At 55.4% G+C, this 21,917-nt stretch overlaps 2 protein-coding genes across 2 annotated transcripts in view; one reads left to right on the top strand and one right to left on the bottom strand.

The window, feature by feature from the left end:
• The window catches only part of FOXN1 (forkhead box N1), a 20,197-nt gene extending 4,958 nt beyond the window's left edge, over positions 1–15,239 (top strand). The window contains exons 2-9 of the mRNA XM_010861420.1: positions 1,794–1,945; positions 2,355–2,813; positions 5,186–5,296; positions 7,230–7,360; positions 8,688–8,784; positions 12,235–12,442; positions 12,629–13,120; positions 14,861–15,239. Of these exons, the coding sequence (XP_010859722.1) occupies positions 1,823–1,945; positions 2,355–2,813; positions 5,186–5,296; positions 7,230–7,360; positions 8,688–8,784; positions 12,235–12,442; positions 12,629–13,120; positions 14,861–15,174 (1,935 nt within the window). The 5' untranslated portion in view covers positions 1,794–1,822 and the 3' untranslated portion in view covers positions 15,175–15,239. The remainder of the gene's footprint in view (positions 1–1,793; positions 1,946–2,354; positions 2,814–5,185; positions 5,297–7,229; positions 7,361–8,687; positions 8,785–12,234; positions 12,443–12,628; positions 13,121–14,860) is intronic.
• A 5,543-nt stretch (positions 15,240–20,782) lies between these two features.
• UNC119 (unc-119 homolog (C. elegans)) overlaps positions 20,783–21,917 on the bottom strand; it is a 5,616-nt gene continuing 4,481 nt past the window's right edge. The window contains exons 4-5 of the mRNA XM_010861690.1: positions 21,707–21,879; positions 20,783–21,460 (exon numbers count right to left, since the gene is read on the bottom strand). Coding sequence (XP_010859992.1) covers positions 21,348–21,460; positions 21,707–21,879 — 286 coding nt within the window. The 3' untranslated portion in view covers positions 20,783–21,347. The remainder of the gene's footprint in view (positions 21,461–21,706; positions 21,880–21,917) is intronic.

The raw sequence follows: 21,917 nt of genomic DNA, 5'->3' as shown, positions 1-21,917 counted from the left end.
GGCCGGGCGCTCAAGCAGAACCAGAGATGGGCTGCCCTGCCCCTCGGCCCGGGGCCTGCTCCACCGCAGTATCCAGTTACGGCCAGCTCGGCGCTTCCCCAGTCACGCCACATTTAGCTTTGCCGAGTGAGCGGCACCGGGACATAGAGAAGGGGCGGCAGGGACTCTTGAAGGGGCGGGAGACCCTCCCCCAGCCCCCCGCCTGGACCCTACCCCCCAGCCCCCTCCCCCACCGAGCCTCTGAGGGACTTCAGGCAAATGCCTTCCCTTCCTGGTCACCACCACCTCCTTGTCAAATGAAAGCAGTAAGCTTATTTAGCAAAGATGTACCAATCCCAGGCAGGGCACACAGGGGGCCTCCAAGGCCAACCCTCCCTCCCAGAGCTCTCAGGACAGCAAGGTGGGGGAAATGAAGTTGTCCTGCTCTGCAAGAGGGGTCTTGGGTAAGTGTCAACCTCAGGCTTTTCTTGTTTGGCCCCCTAGCTCAGGCACCCCCACTCTGATCCCCACTAAGCAAAGAAACTAAGGGGAGTATAGACTCCAGAGTTGGCCAGATCTGGGTTCAAAACTTGACTCTCTCAAGGATTGGCTAGGTGACTTGGGCCAGTTATGTAAACCCTCTGAACCTCAGTTTCTTCATCTGGAAAGTGGGATTAATAATGCACCTTCCTCACAGGATTATTCTGACAAATGATGAGGAAGTTCTCCTAATTATTTATATAGTGGCCAGCCCAGAGCAGGCCCTCAGCTCAGGGTAGACTTTCTCAGAGTTTACTCGGGCAAAGAGGAATACATTCAGGAGAAACTGCCCTTCGTAGGTGGTGGAGAAGGAAGGCAGAGAGCTGAGGTTAGTAACAGTAAGAGACATATCAGTCGTGCTGTTAATAAGGGGAGCTGGCATTTATTGAGCACTTGTTATAGCTAGCCACCGGGCTCAATTCTTCATGTGCATGATTTCATTTAACCCCACATCTGCATGAGGGCGTCTCTCTCTCTCCCTGTTTTTGCAGATGACTGATGCTGAAGCTCAGAGCTTTGCTGACACAGGTAGCAAGGCAAGAAAAAGGCTGGCTTTGAGCTGGGTCTTTTTTTCTTATTTAATATTTATTTATTTATGGTTGTACTGGGTCTTAGTTGCAGCACGTGGGATCTTTTGTTACAGAGCGCAGGTTTCTCTCTAGTTGTACACAGTCTTACTTGCCCCGTGGCATGTGGGATGTTGGACCAGGGATTGAACCCGAGTCCCTTGCATTGGCAGAAGGATTCTTAACCACTGGACCACCAGGGATGTCCCTGAGCTGAGTCCTGTTAACCACTCAGCTATGCTGGACACAGAGTTCTCCTATAACTCTAGAGTGTCTGAGCAGAAAGAGCCCTCACGTGTCACCTAATGCAAGCCCCGAGTTTTCCAAATGGCGAGTCTAAAGCTCAGAAAGGGCAGAGGCCTGCACAGAGTCACAGGTACTTTGGAGTGTGGCAGACACAGGAGAGAACCCTAGAGGCCACACACTCCTCAGTGTCATGCCAGGCTCACGGGGCCACCAGAATCCACGTCCCTGCAGGTTCCCCAGCTTCTCCCTGTGTGTCTTTCCCCGTCTGTCTCTCACACTGTTTATCTGCTTCCTTCTGTTTCTGATGTTTCTCTCAGCTTGTCTGTCTGTCTGTCTCTGCCTGTCTCTCTCTCTCTCTCATCAGACGTCTGGCTGGAGGCAGGGTCCCAGCCCAGGGAGGGGGTGGGAGGGGTGGACTCGGGCTTGGTCAGCCCCGGACGCTGGTCCTCGCTCTCATCACAGCCGGCTTTCTTCGAGGCCAGGACTGGGTGATGGTGTCGCTACTCCCGCCACAGTCTGATATCACGCTGCCGGGCCCTGCCAGGCTGGAGGGCGAGCCCCAAGGGGACTTCATGCAGGCACCGGGCCTCCCAGGCTCCCCCGCCCCGCAGAACGTAAGTACCTGGCACCTTGGCCTGGGTTGAGGCCAAGACCAGAGGGCTGCACGACAGCAGGTGGGCCATCACCCCCACCCCCCTGGGACCTCCCTGCTTCTGTCTTGTCCTTTCTCCCAGCAAACAAGTACCCAGGGACTCCCAGATCCCGAAGTGTAGAGATCTGGGCCTCTGCTTGTCCCTTGGGTCTGGGACTTTCCCAGGGCAGGGCTGTGCATCCGTCCTATTGGGGGTGATCTGAGGTTTGAAGCAGTGCGTCCTCATCAGATCAAGGCTTCCAAGGGCGGGTGAGGTCTCCCTCCTCCACCGGGGGCTCCCCAGAGCTCAGCCACAGACCCTCTACCCTCGCACAGAGTCGGGTCTGGATCCAGCCTCCGCTCACAGGCTGTCTACCCTCTGTCCACCCCAGAAGCACGCCGGCTTCAGCTGCTCGTCTTTTGTGCCTGATGGCCCTCCGGAGCGGGAGTCCTCACTGCCCCCCCACAGCCCCAGCATCGCGTCACCAGGCCCCGAGCAAGTCCACTGTCCAGCAGGCCCTGGCCCGGGCCCCTTCCGGCTCTCACCCTCAGACAAGTACCCCGGCTTCAGCTTTGAGGAGGGGCCCGCGAGCGGTCCCGGGCGCTTCCTCAAGGGCAGCCACGTGCCTTTCCACCCATACAAGCGACATTTCCACGAGGATGTCTTCCCCGAGGCCCAGACTGCCCTGGCCCTCGATGGACACTCCTTTAAGACCCCGGGGGCACTGGAAGCCTTTGAGGAGATCCCTGCGGATGTGGGGGAGGCTGAGGCCTTCCTGCCTGGCTTCCCTGCCGAGGTCTGGTGCAACGGGCTCCCCTACCCCAGCCAGGAGCACAGCCCCCAAGTCCTGGTGAGTACCAGCACCAGCACGCACCCCATCACCCCTGTGCCAGTTCCCAGCACTCCAGAAAGCCTTCTGAGATCAAACTCTCTGCCATCCCCTTTCCAGACCTTTCTACTCAGGGTCAGGTACACCTGCAGGCTCAGAGAGTTGGGGTCTTTCAGCTTCATCCAGAGCCTCCAGGTCAGCTGAGGGAGGGGGTGCTGACCTGGCCCGGTGTTGAAGGGGTCGGGTCAGGGAGTCTGGTCAGACCCCGGGATGCTGGAAGCTCCCCAGAGACTCCTGAGTCAGGATTCTTATATGCAGCTTCTCTCTGTTTGAATGTCAAGAATCCCCAGCCAGACCTTCACACCCATATGTAAATACGAGAAGAAAAACATTCCAGAGGCCTGGAGAAAGGGCTTAGGGAGGAGTCACAGAGCACCACGTTGTCCATTGCAGCAGCAGCACGCAGAGTTGGGAGAGGACTTAAGACTTCTCAAAGGACACTTACAGGCCCCATTCTTTACCTAGAATGAGGCCTGGGTGTATTCATAGAAATACCTTGAAAGCATCTTAGAAGATCAATATGTCCTTTCATAGCCATACCCATAAACTCTGTGACCTTGGGCAAGTCACTTAACCTCTCTGAGCCTCATCAGAAAAGTATACTTACCAGCACCTACCCCATAGGCGTATTGCCTTGGGAAGAGGAAAACCCACTCCCATTTGGGGCTGCGCCTACTCCAGATACAAGAATACTGGAGTGGGTTGCCATTTCCTGTTCCAGGGGATCTTCCCAACCCAGGGATCAAACATGCATCTCCTGCAAGTCTCCTGCACTGCAGGCAGATTCTTTACCGCTGAGCCACCCAGGAAGCCCCATCCCATCAGTTACTGCCCCGTAAATGTCCACTCAGTGCCAACCTCTGGTCACTGTGCCAGATGCGTCCTTTCAAGTACCCTGTTTATTCCTTATGACAAACCCTCTAAAGATTTCCCACTATCTCCATTTTGCAGAAGAAGAAACTGACGTCCCATAGAGATCAAGGAGAAGAACTTGGGCCCAAAGACCCACAGCAGGATAGTTGACTCGCTGAGTGACCTTGGGCACATCCCTTCCCTTCTATGGGCTCAGCCCCATCATTGGCCAAATGATAGGGTTGGACATAGTATTCATGGCCCTTCTAGGCCTGAGATTCTACGATTATGGATATCTCTGCATCAGCCACCCCAGGGCACACCCAGGAAAGAGCTTACAGCTGATTTGACCCTCTGGGCCCAGATGCTGGCTCCCCAGGCCCCTGGTAATCCCAAGAAGAATGGTCCACCTGCTCTTGGCCTGGTTTAGCTTCCAGTCCCTAGCGGTGCTCTCTGTCTGGGTACCTCCTCAGGGTAGAGCTCTAGGCACATCCCTGGGGGTCCACATGGGGCTCACAACCTGTGGGAAGCCAAGATCTGGCCCCCACCACCACCAGCAGCTGCAGACTCCCTCTGCCAGAGTGGGAAAGGGTACAGGGCTCCGGCAGACTAGCAACTGGGTAGACTCCTCAGGGGCTTTCCAGGAGGTACGAGCAGTAAAGAAACCACCTGCCAATGAAGGAGACCTAAGAGGCACCGGTTCAATCCCTGGGTTGGGAAGATCCCCTGGAGGAGGGCATGGCAACCCACTCCAGTATTCTTGCCTGGAGAATCCCATGGAGAGAGGAGCCTGGTGGGCTATGGTCCACAGGGCTGCAAAGAGTCAGACACGACTGAAGCAACTTAGCACACAGCACAGACTCCTCAGAACAGAGAGCAGAGGCTCTGAGTTGGGGGTGCCCAGAGCAGAGGGGACTCACTAGCCCCCTCCAGAGAACCTGCTAGATCTACCATGGGCTTTGCAGAATAGGAAGTAGTAGGGCCTTGGGGGCCCCAGCTAGACCAACCCGTCTGGCCACTTCCTGTGCTCCCTCCCCATGGCTCTGCAATAGGAATTCCAGAGCAGTGGTCCTTTGCGGATCTTCTCTGAGGGGCTGGTGGTCCTGAACCAGGAAGCAGGTCCCGAGCCAGGCTTGGTGAGTGGGGTCAGCCCGCGCATCCTTGTGCCATTCCAGGGTCCTACCCCAGCTTCAGTGTGACCGACGACAAGTCTCCCCCACTTCCCTGGACAGCCCAGCCCCAGCCTCTCACTTGCAGGGAAGTGGGGGGTAGGGAGCACAGTCAGCTCCAGCTCCACCACTAAGCTGCCTAGTTTCCTCGGGGAAAATCCTTGTCCTCCTCTGTTCTCAAGTATTTGTTCTCCAGGAATAAGCTTTGCTAGAGGCAAAGGTGGAATTGCTTTTGCATAAGGTTCAAGGTGGATGATAGGAAGGAAGAAAGACAAGGTCCAGCCTGGTCATCTGTTTCTTTCCTTCCAGCAGGGGTCAGAAGTCAAGGTCAAGCCCCCAGGTCTGGAGAGTGGTCCGGGGATGTACTGTTACCAGCCCCCCTTGCAGCACATGTACTGTCCTACCCAGCCCCCCTTCCACCAGGTGGGTCTGGGGCAGGTGGGCAATTTCCCCCAGGGTCTCAGGATATTATGTTCATGTGTGATGTGTGGGTGTATATGTGAGTGTATGCGTGCACACCTGGATGGGCAGGTAGGGGCAGTAGGGCCCTGAAGCTCAGGCTGGGCCACCCAGGGTGGGGAACAGGGGTTCACAGGAAGGGAAGCAATTGCCCTTCTCACAGAGTGGGCGGGGCTTGTCTGAGACCCAGGCAGTGCCTGAGAGGTCTGGCAAAGAGGGTGGGGCTGAGACTGGGGCAGGGCCAGATGGAACCAAAAAACGGAAAGAGGAGAACAAGACAAGGACTGAGCAAAGAGAAAAGGAGTTTAAGTGGGGTGACACACGAGGCTGAACACCGCAGAAAACAATGGGCTCCTGCCTGGGTCAGCCACCGTCTTGGTATGTGGCCTTGGCCTCAAACTTCCCTTTAGCCTAGACAGGGTGGGACCAGGATTGAAGCTAGGGGACCTTCCCTGTTGGAGGCCCCCAGTCCCCATCATCTTTGGCCCTATCCCCCCTCCCCACGATCTCCTAGAGAAGGGAATGGCAACCCACTCCAGTATTCTTGCCTGGAGAATCCCATGGACAAAGGAGCCTAGCGGGCTACAGTCCATGGGGTCGCAAAGAGTCGGACACGACTGAGAGACTAACACTCTTTCCACTCCCCACCCCACTGCTCAGCCTTATCTCCTCCCTGATTCACAGGATGCCAAGTAATTGCCCCACACTGGCAGGGGATGGAGGTTTTTAAAAAGAGAAAGAAAAGTGCCCCAGAGCAGCCAGGCAGCTCCCAGGAGTCACCGGGCAAGACAGAGCAAGTGGCTGCCCAGCGCCCAGCTCCATCCACCTGCAGCCTGGCACTGGGACAGGCCCTGCCTGTGGAGCAGGTTCTACTCCCAGCTCTTTGGCATTGGCCCTGATGTTGGCCAAGCGAGGGAGGCAGGCACGTGGGCGGGAGGGTGGTCAGACTGCTTGCTTTGTGGGGAGAAAGAAAGAGAGGGAGGGAAGCAGAGGGAACACAGAATCATCCCCACTCTGTGAGGAGCCTGGCTGGAGTGGCCGGGCCATCCTGAGGCTCACAGTCTGACCCAGGATAGGGGCATCCCTGAGGCACCCTGGCCCAACAGGAACCAAGCCACAGCGGGGCTCAGGGGCTACCAGACCCTAGACGGCCTCGCTGTGTCCAGCTCTGTCCTGATACCCTCTGTTTTCTGCACCCCCTCCCCGAACAAGATGGCCTCACCCAGGGCTTTATGGAGCCTGCAGAGAGGGTGACTCAGTCACTAAGTGTCTCTCGGGTGACCTGGAAAGAGCACCTCAGCCTGGAGCAGATGGGGGAGTCAGAGTCTCCTACCCCCCTCTCATCCCCATAAAACACCATCCCTGGCAGCCACTCCCTTTGCTGTAAAAACCACCTCCTACCCTCGCCGGCCCACCACCATGACCAGGCCTTTCAAAGAGCCACTGAAACTCGTAAAAGGGGCCAGTGCCCAGCAAACACCCAGGCCGGACACCCCAGTTCCGGCCCAAGCACTCCAGGAGATGCCAGGGAACACCTGCCCAAAAGGGTACAGGGGCCCGAGCTACCCCTCACACTCTCTAGTTCAGCTCCTGTCCTATCACCATGGCAACCAGGGTACCTAGAGGGCTGAGAGGAAGATGCTGAAGGAGGCTTTGAGACCTCTGAGACCCTGACTTCTGGAATGTGGATCTCCTCAGAGGCCCTCCCAGGACAGCCACATCCTTGGCCAGCCTCAGATAGCTCTGCCTTCGGGGCCCATGACCATGGATGGTGGAACGCTTGAGAGAAGAATCTAGTTTCAATTCCTTCTCTGGATGTATGAGTGGGGGAAGGGGGCTCCCTTCCTTGGGAAGACTGGTTACCATGGCAACCACTCTGCCCCTTTGACCTCTACAGTACTCACCAGGTGGCAGCAGCTACCCTGTACCCTACCTGGGCTCCTCACACTATCCCTACCAGCGGATCGCACCCCAGGCCAGCACCGATGGGCACCAGCCCCTCTTCCCAAAACCCATTTACTCCTACAGGTATGTTTCTCAGCATTCTGGGGTAGAAGGAAGAGGGGTGAGAAGTCCCTGGGGAAACTGAGACATGGAATCCTTGAGGTATTAGGGTAATGGTAGGGGGGTGGAAGTCATACCTGGTAGACTTCCAAAGGATGCTAGAGAGAAGAATCCAGCCTGGGGGCAGGGGGCTTGACCAGCTCCCCTCTGAGCTCTCGTCCAACTCTGGGGAGCCATGTCTGTGGCTCAGCTCAGAACATGCTGGTGCCCTGGGGTGAGCCCACTAGGTTCTAGCCTCCTGGGGCCCTGGGACTGAGAGTTTAGGGGGGGACGCTTCTCCCTTTCCCCTCCTGCAGACTCAGAGAGAAGCCTCACCCCAAAGCACCACCAGAAGTAAACAAGGGATGAGGTCTGCAGAGGTGGTTCAGTTACTCAGCATCTACCAGATCTAGTGCAGCTGCTCTGGGGCTGGGGTTGTAGGTGCCAGGCCAGCAGCACCCTGCCCATCTGGGATCCCTTCCATCTGAACTTCCGTTCATCCAACCAACACTGATACTCAACCTCCTGTGTGCCAGGCCTCATGTGGGGTCAAGTCATCAGCCAGGGTGAGCTCAGGAAATGGAAAAGGTACTTACACATCATCCAGGAGCACAGAGAAGGGGTTTGTGGAAGGCAGGATGGTGCACAGAAAAGAGCACATGTAATCTTTGGAGTCCAGTAGAACTGGGTTCAAGTCCAGGCTCCGAATTTACTAGCTGTGAAACCTCAGGCAAGTGACTTAATCTTTCTAAGCCTCTGTTTATTCATCTTAAAAAAAAAAAAAAAACAAACCCAAAAAACTGCAGTATTCGGGCCTTTGGATGGATTGAGAGAATATGCTTGGCACATTGTAGGGGCTCAAATAACCTGAGTTCCCTGCCTTACTATCCAATATTCCAGCAATTGGCTGAGGGCTGATTGGTAATGACAGCATCCATTTAATGAGAGCCTTCTATATGCTAGGCAGCATCCTTAATCTTCACGACTCTGAGGTAGCTATTACTTTCTTCTTTTCAAAGCTGAGGAAACTGAGGCTCAGAGAGGTTAAGGCACTCACCCAAGGTCACACAGCTAGTGAGTGACTAAAGCCAAGAGTGTAACCCAGCTCTCTTAGATGCCACAAGACCCTCGAATATCAGTAATTCCTAACTTCAGTGGATACTTTCTCATCCTTTCTCCTCTTGACCGCCTCTCACCCATGAATTCTGCAGCAGGCTCTTCTTTCTTGACTGTTCCAGCCAGGGTAGGAGGGTGGGGGAAGACTCCAGGCCCGATCAGAGGTTCCAACTCTCAGAGCTTTCTCTGCCTTCAGCATCCTCATCTTCATGGCCCTTAAGAACAGTAAAACTGGGAGCCTTCCTGTCAGCGAGATCTACAATTTTATGACGGAGCACTTTCCTTACTTCAAGGTGAGCCCCAAATCCACCCCCACCCCACCACCCCCAAGTCCTGGGGCAAGCCAGACCTCTCTAGAACCAGAAGATAACATTGGGAGGTGGGAGATGAGTTTGAATGAAAGCCAGGAGAGGGTGTGCCCTCCCACCACACGCTTCCCTTTGCCCTTCAGAAGGACAGTTCTGTGTGGGCAACAGAGAGCTCAAGCCATTCACCAGAGGTCACACAGCAGGCTGGAGTCAGACCTCATGCTGGTGGAAGGTGGACATGGCAACCTGATAGGCTTCAAGGCGCATCCACCTACCCCAAACGGGGAGACAGAGCTTGGGAAGAAATGAGAGGCTGTTCCCACCGCTGCCCCCAGGATGCTGTGGGACTGAGGAATTTGGGCGGGAGCTGGCCAGCCAATGTGACCCAGGATGCTGGGGCTGCAGAACTCATTGCCTTCCTGGGAGAGATTAGGATCTGCCTCTGTGGGCGGCAGGCTCAGCTGCAGCTCTGCCAGAAAGTGGGGTGTGGGCTTCACAGTCTTAGAGTGTCCTAGGGAGCTGGCTGTTTCACCTGACCGTCCCACGGATAGGATCTAGTCTCTTTCAACCATAGAAGGGGCTTCTGGGGCTCCACCAGACTCTCTCCCTAGAGGCAAGACAAACACCCTTCTCTCTCCATTTGCTCAAGGCCAAACAGCAGGTGGGATCACTTGCTGCTGGCTCAGGCTTTCTGGCTTCCCACTTCCCTTGTCTGCAGGCTCCCCAGGCCCTCCAACAAAAACCCCTCCTTCTGGGGTGGGTGCAGGGGAAGTCAGAACTTGTGTATAAGGAGTACCTTCTCCAAGGCGTACAGCCTGATGGATACAGTCTCACTTGCTGCCCGGGCAAAGGGCGGGAGCTGAGACCCAGGTAATCCAGAACTCAGCTCCACCCACCAGTGAGTGATTTCTGACCCCACCATCTTCCCAATTTTGCTGTCTGGAGATAATTTGAGGTTGATATTCAAACAAGGGGCTTTCCTGATGGTTCAGCGGTATAGAATCCACCTGCCAGTGCAGGAGATGCAGGTTTGATTCCTGGCTCGAGAAGATTCCTTGGAGGAGGGTATGGCAACCCACTTCAGTATTCTTGCCTGAGAAATCTCATGGACAGAGGAGCCTGACCAGGCTACAGTCCTGGGGTCGCAAAGAGTGGGACACAACTTAGCAACTGAACAAGAATTCCAGCAAGTTCGTACTTGCTGAGCTGCCACCGAATGACGAAATGGGCAAGATGGCCAGAGTTCTGGCCAAGAACAAAAAAGCATGGTCATCCATCAGAGCTTCTGGACGGGAGAGGAGCAAGGAGAGATGGCACTGGGATTCAAGCAGCATCAAAGCTGGTATCCAGGGCTCGCCCTCTAGATCCCAGCATGTCAGGGGGCCAAAGTCTCATTGACCTGTAAAGCGTTTAGAGTGTCCCCTAAGGCTTCAAGGAGTCAGGCCAGAGAGAGGGAAGTGGGGGAGGGCCCTGCCCCATTCCTCTCAGCTTTTCCTCCCTGCCAACTCCCAGCCTGGCCCCCAGCCCCTCCCTACATCTCATCTTCCTGGCTTAATTATTTTTCCTGGGAGCCGTGTAATCCCTGTTTTATGAGGCTGAGGAGTGAAGAGGTCTAACTGCTTTTTTTTTTTTTTTTGGTTCCAGTTGTTGTTCTTAGCCAGTTGCATCACTCCCTCCCTCCCAAGTTTACATTTGACTTCAGAGAGAAACCATCTGTGAGGATGGGACGGGCCCCAAGTGGTAAAGATAATCCGGTGGGGTGACCTGGGCAGGGCCCTTAGTTAGGGAACAGAGTTGGAGTCTGGCTCTGACCCTGCCTCCTTATGTGATCTCAGCCTGGACCCTTTCTTCTCTGGACCTCAGTTTCCCCGTCTGTAAAATGGTCAGATTGGACCAGTTGGCACACAGGTTCCTTCCAGCTCTGATAAATCCCCTCCACCCACCTAAGGAAAAAGTTCAAAGATCCTCTCCCCACCTCTAGCTCTCATTCCCCAGTTGAAGGTCATTTTTCTGGGCTAGGACAGAGTGGACCCTGGGGTGGGCAGCACTCACGCCCAAGGCAGCTGAGATGGGCGTCCTGAAGCCCTGTGAGTCAGGGATGTGGGATGGGGCAAGTTCCAGCCACTGGACATAATTGCTAGTGCTGACCATCCCTCTTCCAAACAGGAAGTGGCTGGGGTGGGGGCTGCTCTGGCATCCCAAAGTCACAGATTTATGGGGCTGTAAAAGGGCCCGGTGCCCATTAACTCTGCCCACCAGGCCACACAGTCTTGACTCCTCATAGGGACTGCTGTGGGAGTTGAAGGTGAATCCCTAGCTGGCTGATCTGGTGGCTTAAGAGTCTTCTCTCATGACCCTGGGAGCCTTGGGGGTCATCTCAACCAGCCCCCTGACCCAGGCCAGTGGCCCCTAAGAAAGGCTTCAGCCGCTCCTGCCAACCACTTGCAGCGATGCTGGCAGGGGCCCTGTTCTGCTGGACATGATTCAGCCTGGCTGCTCCCTGGGGCAAGTGAGCTGGGGAGGAGGGAGTGGCCGCCCCTCATTAGGCAGAAACGGTGAGCTGGAAGGGAGAGGGGCCGGGAGGTGAGGGTGCAGAAGAACCTCACCAGGCAGAGTGGATGCTCTGCCCACAGTCACCCCTGCTGGGCCCAGGACTGTCATAGAGCCTGGAACAGAGCTCTGGGCTGGGGGGTGCGGGGAGTGGGGGAGGGTGCCCAGTGGCACCCCCGCCACCGCCTCTCACCCAACTGAGTCAGCCTAATGGTTTTTACAACCCTCCCTGGGCACAATTACTGCACTGGTGGCATGACCAGGCCTCCTAATGGGTGTTTATTCTGTTGGCACGAGCATCCCCCGCCTGAGGGCTGGCCTCCCCACCAGGGCACGCCCCCTGGGCACACGCATGTGAACACCCACACACACATACAATCATGGATACCCACACACACCCCTAGAGAGACTTTCTCACACACACACACATCCTTAGCAGCACACACATGTCCTCACACTCAAAGGAATTCATGGACCCACACCCCAGAGTCAGGCTCACAGCAGGGAGACACAGCCCCAGAGAGTTCAGCATGGCAAGGCCCTCTCCACACAGGGGTCCAAGCACAGGCCTGGAGACCCAGCAGGGAGTGGTCCAACCCCAGGTCGGGGAGGGGCAGCACCTCCTCCTTAGCACCCACCAGCCCCTCCTGTATGAATCACCTCGACAGTCCTCTGAAGGGCATGGGATAGGATGGAGGTAGATTTTAGGCGCTAATAACTGTGACTGAGGTTCTTGCCCATCCCTGCCCCACTACTGATGGGACTGAGTGTGGGCTGGTCGCTGAAGAGCTCAGCAAGCCCCAGAGTGGGTGGCAGTTGTGTGCCCAGACGGCCAGGGCTTTTTCTGAACCCGGCCTGAATTCGTGTCTTGCTCTGCTTCGGCAGACGGCGCCTGATGGCTGGAAGAATTCTGTCCGCCACAACCTGTCTCTTAACAAGTGCTTCGAGAAGGTAGAGAACAAATCGGGAAGTTCCTCTCGCAAGGGCTGCCTGTGGGCCCTGAATCCAGCCAAGATCGACAAGATGCAGGAGGAGCTGCAGAAGTGGAAGAGGAAAGACCCCATCGCCGTGCGCAAGAGCATGGCCAAGCCAGGTGAGGCTGCCAGCCGGCGTGGTGGACCCGGGGTACCCAGAGCCAAGAAATTAAGAGTGGGGGTGGTGAGAACAGCTGGGCGACGGAAAGCTGATGAATAAGGAAAGGGCCTGAATTTGTTTCCAAGGCTGGGAGTGACTGTAGGGGAAAGGAGGTCTCACAGTGTCCTCTCTTGGGCCTTTTCAGAGGAGCTGGACAGCCTCATTGGAGACAAGAGGGAGAAGCTGGGCTCCCCACTGCTCGGCTGCCCACCCCCTGGGCTGGCAGGCTCTGGCCCCATCCAGCCCCTGGCACCTCCAGCTGGGCTCTCCCAGCCACTGCACTCAATCCACCCGGCTCCGGGCCCCATTCCTGGCAAGAATCCCCTGCAGGACCTACTTGGGGGGCACGCACCCTCCTGCTATGGGCAGACATACTCGCACCTCTCGCCGGGCCTGGCCCCTCCTGGACCTCCGCAGCCATTATTTCCACAGCCAGATGGGCATCTAGAGCTGCGGGCCCAGCCAGGCACCCCCCAGGACTCGCCTCTGCCTGCCCACACTCCACCTAGCCACAGTGCCAAGCTGCTGGCTGAACCTTCCCCAGCCAGGACCATGCACGACACCCTGCTGCCAGATGGAGACCTTGGCACTGACCTGGATGCCATCAACCCCTCTCTCACCGACTTTGACTTCCAGGGTGAGCTGGGGATGGGAGCGGGGAGGTGGGACAGGCCTTCAGAGGAGCAGCTGGTGGCATGGCCCGGCCTGTCTCAGTCTCCAGGTTGCAGCTAACTGCCCAGTTTCTGGAGCAGAGAAAGCCCAGAGCTGGGAAATGGGTGGTGGTGGTGGTGAAGGGTCAAAGAGGAATATTCTTGCCCCTTGAACTGGTTCCAACTGACCTATCACCAAACCACTCTCAGCTCTGGGCTGAAAGTGCCCGGGAGAGCCTGGGTCTTGGGAAGCTACTGTTAGAGACAGGCAACTTGAGCCACATCCCCCTCCAGAAGTGGGGAGCTGGGCTCAACAGCCTCAGAAGAAGATATAGACCAGGGGTGCGTGCCCCCCAAGTAGCTTCAGAAGAATATACAGGCTGGAAAGGGGCCGATGGTCTATTCCATAGTTGATTGTAAGCAACTGAGACTCTGAACATTTCCAGAAGTGACTATATTTTTGGAGTTCATCACCTAATGCAGAAGAAGGAGAGAGATCTGCCCCGAAAAGAAGGGGAGGCCGAGGAGCTAGGCAGGTCCCAGGAAGAGATTCTGTCTCTTCCATTCCGTCTCGCCTGCTTCGTCTCTGCCTGTGACCAATCCCACCCATTCCCATCTAACCTCCAGTGCACCCCCCCCCGGCCCTGGTACTGGCCACAGGAGCTCTGAAGGAGGGTGCTGACCCAGGCCTCAGGCCCTCTGTGTGCACTGGGGTAGGGGACATCCACAAGCAGGTGGGGCAGCTGACCCTCAGAGATCTCCCAGTCTGATGAGGAGAGAGCCGGGTCTTGGGAAGCTACCCTTAGAGAAAGGCAACTAGAGCCGCAGCCCCTTCCAGAAGTGGGGAGCCGGGCTCCACAGACTCAGAAGAATCTATAGATATGTGGGCTACCATAGACATTTACCTGAGCCCTACTGTCTGGCATCTTGTGAGGCACTTTACATGTGCTCTCTCACGTGGGCCTATAGGCTAGGAGGGATTATTCAACCCATTTCACAGATGCGCACCATGGTTAAGTAACTTATTCAAGGTCACGGAGCTAGAAAGAAGGAGAGTTAGGATTGGAAGCCAGGCAGCCAGTCTTGGGTTTAGTTCAGCCCCCTTCCTCCACACCCTGCAGCCCTGATCCCCAGGGAAGGAGCCCCAGGCCCTGGCCAGCCACAACGCAGGTCACACGACACACAGAGAGGGATTGGGTGAGGCACAGTTTGCATCCCAGAGTCAGTGCTTCCAATGGGGAGTCCTTCCTGACAGGGCTTTGCTCCTGTTCCTTGGGCCCTGCAATGGAGAAGCCCAACCAGCTCACTGGATGCTGCGGTGCATTACTGGAAGATCCTTGGTCTGGGCTGCACATTCACCTTCCTTGGGAACCTGGACAAGAGCCAGGGTGAAGAGTTCCTAGGGCTCCCTACCCAGGGTAACCCCAGAATGTACAGCATCTGCATCAACCCTTCCAACAGGCAGCTCTTAAATCCTTGACCACTCCCCCACCCCCAAAAAAAGAGCCACAGAGATCATCTGGGCTATGGCTTTCAAAATGTCCTACATGGGAGGAAGATGCAGAGAGGTTTAGCAACTGCCTGGGGTCACAGAGCTAGTGCCAAAGGTCTGCTCTCCAATCAGTGTCACCCCAGTCCTGCTCTCTTTAGCGTGTGAGAGTGTGGGGTGAGAGGCAGACAGGGCTCGTTGGTGCCTCCCAGTGACGCCTGTTTTCTCCCCCAAATAGGAAACCTGTGGGAACAGCTGAAGGATGACAGCTTGGCCCTTGACCCCTTGGTACTGGTGACCTCATCGCCAACATCGTCTTCGGTGCCACCAGCTCCCCCTCCCTGCTATCCCCCTGGGCCCTGTCTGGCCGAGACTGGCAGTGGGACAGGCGACTTGGCACCCCCAGGCAACGGGGGCTCCGGGGCACTGGGTGACCTGCATCTCACCACCCTCTACTCTGCCTTCATGGAGCTGGAGCCCACACCCCCCGCGGCCCCTACTGGCCCCTCTGTGTACCTCAGCCCCAGCTCCAAGCCCATGGCCCTGGCCTGAGCTATGCCCCACAGCAGCTCCAGCCTTTGCTTGGCCCGGAAGTCCCAGCCGGCCGCCCATATCGGGCTCACCTTAAAGGTCAAGGAAGGAAACACACTCCCTGTCCCCTATGTCATGAAGCCAACTTGGTTATTAGCTGGCAGCTGGGGGTGGAGAAGTCACCACCCAGGATACTGCCCCTCGCACATTTCCACCGCCTGGTACACCAGCTCCTGGCCCAGGGACCCCGGAGAGCAAGTGTCTGGGGAAGAAGAAAATGCACTCTCCATGGCTCACACTCATCCACACTTAGGCTCTCGCGTACATGTGCACAGGCACACACACACATACACACACAGTTATGCAGACATACACCCACTCACATACCTTATATCCAGAGGAATCAGAACTGTATCACAGACTTCACTGGGGGGCAGCTGAGAGCTGAAGGGTTTGGTTATCAAAAGCTCAGGGCCCCCAGCCAGGTCCAAGACCACCCTGGAACCCTCTTCTGACGTCCACATTCTCTGCAGGCCTGCCCCCCTCCAGGAGTGATCTTTCCCAGAAGCCCCCCTGTATTTATTCTCCCATCTTCATCCCAGCAGCCCATCGAGAAGGAGGAGATATGGAACCTCTCCCAAAGTTGTCTGTGGGCCCCCAAGGGGGTGCTGATATTCACAGCACCCACCCTGCCAGGCTCTCAACCTGTCCTCAACTTAAGCTCTATCTGGCTTCCCCTGGGGGAAGACACACAGGAGGGCAAAGTCCGCTCCAGGACCAAACTGAGCCCACTTCCGACACAAAGTGTTTGGAAAAACCCTTGCCCTCGGAAACTTGAAAGTGTCCTTTTGCCCCAGCCCTGGGTGCCAGAAAGGCCCCTGCAGGTCACTACAGTCACCCCTGAGAGCTTCATGTAGCTTAGGTCCCAGCTTATGAATACTCCTGTTTCAGACAGCCTGGGCAGTTAGGGAGGGAACTCTGCTTCAGGCTGGTGGGGGAGCACCCATGCCCACTCTCTTTGACCACTTGGCAGGTCCAGTATGCCCCTGGAGCAAGGGGGTGCCCACCGTGTCCTACCTGAGAGCCCGACCCACACCAAGTAGGCTAAGTGGGAGCTTCAGCCTGCCCGGGGCCTGAGGGTGACAAGAACACCCCCTCCCCCCGAGGTTGGGCCCAGGCTCAGATGAGACACAAGCAGAACCCTTGATGGCCTGCCACTGTTCCCTGTCCTGGAACAATAAAGCAAATGCCTTGTGGTCTCAGCTACCAAGACTTCGTTTCTGGACCTCCCCTCCCTGGAGCAAAAAGGTAGATTCCCTGGGCCTGTGATCTTACCCCAACCCTCACCCAGACCTAGGAAGTTTCAATTTGAAGAATGAGGCATCTCAGAGGGCTTCTGAACAGCAAGGAAAGGATAAGGGGATGAGGTGGGGCGGAGGGGCGGGGCCCGGGGAGCATCTCTTCCCAGGAAAACTTCCTGAAGGATTGGAAGCAGCGGCTGCCCTGTCCAGAAGCAGGGAGGGAAGGAGGGAGTAGGTACCCTTCCCCACATCCCTTCCTCCTGAGATCTGTCCCTTCCTCAGCCTCCATCTCCTCACACTAAGAAGGGGTCACTTCCCTATCCAGACTGTGCCTTTCTGCCCCCATCTTTCCCTCTCTGGGCTCTGGTTTCCACAGGTGGCATGAACGAAACGTAGCCTGGCGCCGTGTGCCCTGCTGGCCCTGGAGGGTGGTCTCTGGAGGGTCAGGGCCCCACTCAGTCCCACCACCAGGCAAGCTGCTGTCACCAAACAGCTGCCTGGGAGGCAGCCCCACATTCGGCCTGAATGGGGATAGGGCAAATGTGGGAGCCAAAAGCTTATCCATGGACCTTGGACCTCGGACCTCGATCTCAGAGCAGCCATGGGTGGGCCTTCTGCTTAGAAAGTTTTCCCAAGGGCCAGGGCCTGGGGGCCAGCCAATGCCACCTACCTCGGCCAGAGGACATTATTGCAGAGGATCCCATAATAGAACCCTACCCTCCATCAGCACGCTCTCTCCCGAGGCTCTAACGCTGGGGCCAGAGCTAGAGGGCTGCAGGGGTGGGGTGGGGTGAAGGCATGGCCAGCCAGTGTGCCCAAGAGAAAGAACCCCCACCTCCACCCCGACCCAGCCCAGCCCTGTGCAATACGAAGGGTGAAGCCTCTCTATCAAGCCCCCAGCTCTGGGCAACCCCAGGCTTGTGTCTTGATACCCAAGCCCCCAAGAGCAGGGTAAGTGTTCCATGGGAGAACTTTACTGGGACCTGCTTCCTTGCTTCAGAACCTCGGACCCTGGGGGCTCAGATGACCTCCTCTACACCTCCAGCCTAGGCAGCTGGAGGCCGTCAGTCCAACCTCAATCCTATGGGCCCATTCGGCACACATGTAAGTGAGCTTGCCCCTGTGCAAGTAAGAAAGGGGGCAAGCAGATAAGCCTTGGGGCCTCATGTTTGTTTGTTTGTAGCCAGACTGGCCCTTGGACTAAAAACTGGGCGGAAAAACAAAACAAACCAAGAAACAGCTGAGTGGCTGCGGCTCTCTGAACTGAGCCCCACACTTCTGCTCATATGCTGCCCCCTGCTGGCCGCTCATCATGTGTTCGCCCACCGTTCAGAGGAATTGTTTGAATGGATCCAGGGTCTGAAAGTTCTCTATTTGTGGAAAATTAACCCTTTTAACTTCTCAGGTTTAGGGGCTGTAAACCTGAGAGTTCTAAAACCAGTTAGAATTAATGAGTCCATGAACTTGGATAAATAAATTTCACCTTCATTTTCACTTATCTCTACCTTGAATTTAGCATTTCCCTCGATTAAGAATGTCGGCAACAAATCACAATAACTTTTCACAGAATTTGTGACTTTGTCATTAGGTAGAGAAATCACATAAGAAATCACAGATGTTTTCATAATATAATACAGGCATCGCAGAATATATCTATATATCGATGTATAGTTTTTAACACATAAAATATATAGGATTACAACATACTATTGTACATAAAAGCTTATGATCCACAGGCTTCAGTAGAGACAACAAATGGGTCCATGACACACAAAAAAGTAAAGCCCCCTTTAGGACTTCCCTGGTGGTCCAGTGGTTAGGACTCCACGTTTCTAGTGCAGGGGGCACTGGTTCAATTCCTGGTCTAGAACTAAAATTCCACAAGCTGCGTGGTGTGTCCCCAACCCCCAGAAAACTAAAGCACCCTTACTTTAGTTGCCAGGTGGTGGGAAAATGGAGGGTGGCTCCCAGGGGAGGGGCCAGGCTAGGGAGGAAGGCACTGGGGGCTGGGGACAGCAATTCTTCACTGACTGGAAGGGAAGCATCTCAATAATTTACAGTGGGTTTGGTAGTTCCTACGGGCACCCCTAGCTCCAGCCCAAATTGGCATGAGTGGTGGGTCCCCCTGCAGTATCTGGGCTTTCCTGCCCAACCCAATGGTAGGGTCCTCATGACACCCCTAAGGAGTCAAAGCAAAAAATATCTGGCTGACTTCAAAGAGAATGTGAGGCACAACTCTTGCAAGGTTCAGCTCAGCCTTCAAGGACAGCTCATCAGCACCAGGACCAGAACAAGCCCCACCCGACCGTTTCTTCCTCTTTCTATAGCCCAGGGATTCTCTTGGTTCCCAGGAAAAGTGCCAGGAACCAAATGTACCCAGGTGCACCATTAGCAGCAGGACTAGTGCCAGAGGCATGAAGACTTAAAAGGAGGCAGGGGTCCAAGCTTCTCCCAGCCAGGCCTCTGCCAGGCCTCACCAGAGGACAGCCTCTTTGATACATGCTCCAGGGATGAGGACCTCAAAACAGGGACCGCCCTACCTGTCTGAAGGTGGAAGTAGAGCAGGACCAATCCAGAACATCCGCCCGATTCGATTTAGCACGCTCCCTGCACTCTCATGACCCTCCATTGTGAGGGGTGGAGTGCTCGTATTGAGTGTGTCATTCATTGGAGACCATTTGGCATTCCTGCCCCCAGGCCACTTAACACCAGGAGAGCCCGGTAACTACCTCATAATCCAGTCAGCATCATAAATGCTTGAAAACTCAGGACAACTTAGACAGGAAGGTATGGGCAGAGAGCACTGAAACAAAGGGAACAGCATAAAGCAAGTGTTTGGAGGCCCGATTTATCAGTTGCTTTCAGGAAAGTAAATATTTACAATGTGAAAGACGTGTGGAGCCTTGCAATCCAGGTGTTGGCAATTCTCCTGAAGATGATGGTGGGCCACTGAGGAGATTAAGCAGGAATGACCTGGTCAGATTATTTGTGACAGCTGAGTGAAGGGTGGATTGGAATGAAGCTAATAACCAATATATATTGAATGCTAGGCCCAAGCCTGAATGCCTTACATGTGTTAGACTGTCCACAATCAACTGAGGATTAACGCCCATTTTTCAGAAAATGCTGGCGCGCGGAGGTTAACTTGCCCTGCCAACATTGCACAGCTATTAAGTAGTCATGTCAGGATGCTCCCCAGTACTTCCATACGAGAGGCAGAGGGGTGCTGAGGAAGATATTGTAGGCATTAGAGTGAGAGGTAAAGAACTGCAGAGAAGCAGATGAAGTTGAAACTTTTAAGAGGCGAGATCTCCAGTGATTGGATGGAGCTAGAGACGGGAGTTGAGACTGAGTCCCTGGTTTGCGGGCTGAATGTTGGGGTGGATAGGATTCATCCACGAATCCTCGCTAGAACCCTCTAAGCAGGATGACTCTTGCTCCCCTGTGTGCCCCGTTCATCTTATTCTAGGACAGGTATCTGTTCCCTGTGTCTCACTCATTTATTTATTTGGCTGCACCAGGTCTTAGTTAAGGCATGTGGGATCTATTTCCCTGACCAGGGATCAAACCTGGGGCCCCTGAATTGGGAGCAGAATTTTAGCCACTGGACCACCAGGGAAATACCAATGTCTCACTCATTTTAGAATCCCAGGGTTCAGCCCAGATCTTGGCCCTCCCGCAAGGGTTCCACAGAACCCAGGTGAACTGCAGCACTTCCAGGCCTTGCAGGCTTAGATTAATTATAGATTAACTATTCAGGCTATAGAGAGAAATAGTGCCAAATGTATCCAAATTAGTGCCTAGAACAATAGGCTGTAAACCCTGACATAAACTCTCCATCTACCTGTTTCTGAATTTCTTCCATTAAGAAAATGACGACATCCTCTGGAACTGGGGTCGGGCTGGGGGCAGGATTATATGCAGGGCAGCCAAGCCTGGGGTCCTCCTCAAGGCGGCTGAAGGCAAGAGGGCGCCAGGCCTTAGCCTTCTCTCTGATGAAGGTTAAAAGGACAACCTAACGGTCCTAGTAGCCTCTGGGTTCAGAGAAGGTGGGGTAGAGAGCAAGGCCACCTTCCCAACACCTTCCCTCCCACCCGAGTCACAGGCCCTTGTCCCAGCCTCTGTTCTTCAAGATTAGCTACGACTTTGGGCCAAAGTTTCTCCTCTGAGCGTTCAGGTCACCATCCTTATAAAAGAAAAAACCCTTTCCAGCTGCAATGCATACTAAATACCAACTCTAGATACCAGGAGTGGTATCCAGGTGCAGAGGATCAGGAGACAGGAGTACCCCCGCCAGCCACCACCACACACATATGCCCGCCCACAACCAGAGAACAGAAAAGGAGAGTTTATTGAAAACTATATACAGTTGGTCCAGCCCCTACCACAGGCTATAATCTGGGCAGGTCCTTCCCACACCTCAGGTAGGATCTCAGCCCCTGATGGTAGAGACCGGGGCTAGGGTCAGGGCCCAGACTCCCTTGGGAAGCTTGACTGCCAGACCCCGCATGGAACTTCATCTGTGAATTTACAACTCTAAATGGCCTGTCGGTGGTGGGCAGGGGAAAAGCCTGGATAGGGGATCTCTATTCTGCAACTTGGGCCCAAGAGGCTAGGGCCAACTAGGTTGTCCGGAAGTCCTGGCTACTCCTCCAACTGGAGGTCTTCCTGGAATGCGCAGGTGGACAGCCCCGCTACAACCCCACCCCACATGCCAGGCCCCATGGGCTGCACAGGCTTGGACTGGGGGACCTCAGGCTCCCTCCCTCCCAACACTGGCTCAGGGCTTCGGCAACAATCCTCCAACAGAAGACCCGGGGTTGAGAGGTGAGTGTTGGGGTGGTCATGGCTGTGGGCCCAGGACCCTCCCGAGGTAGGGGGTGGCTTGGGGAGTCAGGGCGTCCCGCTGTAGGAATAGTCAGCTTTGTTGTGCATCACCAGCCGGTCATCCACGAAGTAGAAGCTGTCGGACTGTGTCTCATACGGGTGACGGATCATCTCGTTGACTGCAAGAGAGGCCCAGCCAGTTGGGACAAAGGTCAGGAGCCTGAGCCAGGTCACGGCAGGGGCTTCAGGACTCGGGGACGGGGACAAGCTGAACAAAGAGTTCCCCCAGCCTCTTTGGGTCTCAGTTTCCCTATAGGTGGCTTAGGAATGGTGGCTAGACACAAGAGAGCTGTAAGGGGAAGAGAGGGGCCCAGACCCACGTTCCCTCCAACCTGGTCCCTCTGAGTCCACACCCCCCAACGCACTCAGCTCCTCGGAGAGAGCAGGGAAGTCGTAGATGTGCTCGCAGGTGTTCTTGCTGCTGGGGATGCAGAAGCCAAAGTGGAAGTCGAAGCTTTTGAGCAGCTGGTTGCGGAAGTAGTGCCTCTCAATCATGCGGAAGTTGTTGACAGGCTTGTCTCCCACTGTGAACTCCACCCTGAGCAGAGAAGGGGGCGGGGCTGAGCTGGCCCCTCC

This window comes from Bison bison, unplaced genomic scaffold (assembly GCF_000754665.1).
Source record: "Bison bison bison isolate TAMUID 2011002044 unplaced genomic scaffold, Bison_UMD1.0 scf7180017864472, whole genome shotgun sequence".
Taxonomy (NCBI): Eukaryota; Metazoa; Chordata; class Mammalia; order Artiodactyla; family Bovidae; genus Bison; species Bison bison.
The sequence above is the reverse complement of the archived record's forward strand: the minus strand, read 5'-3'. Positions and strand labels throughout refer to the sequence as shown.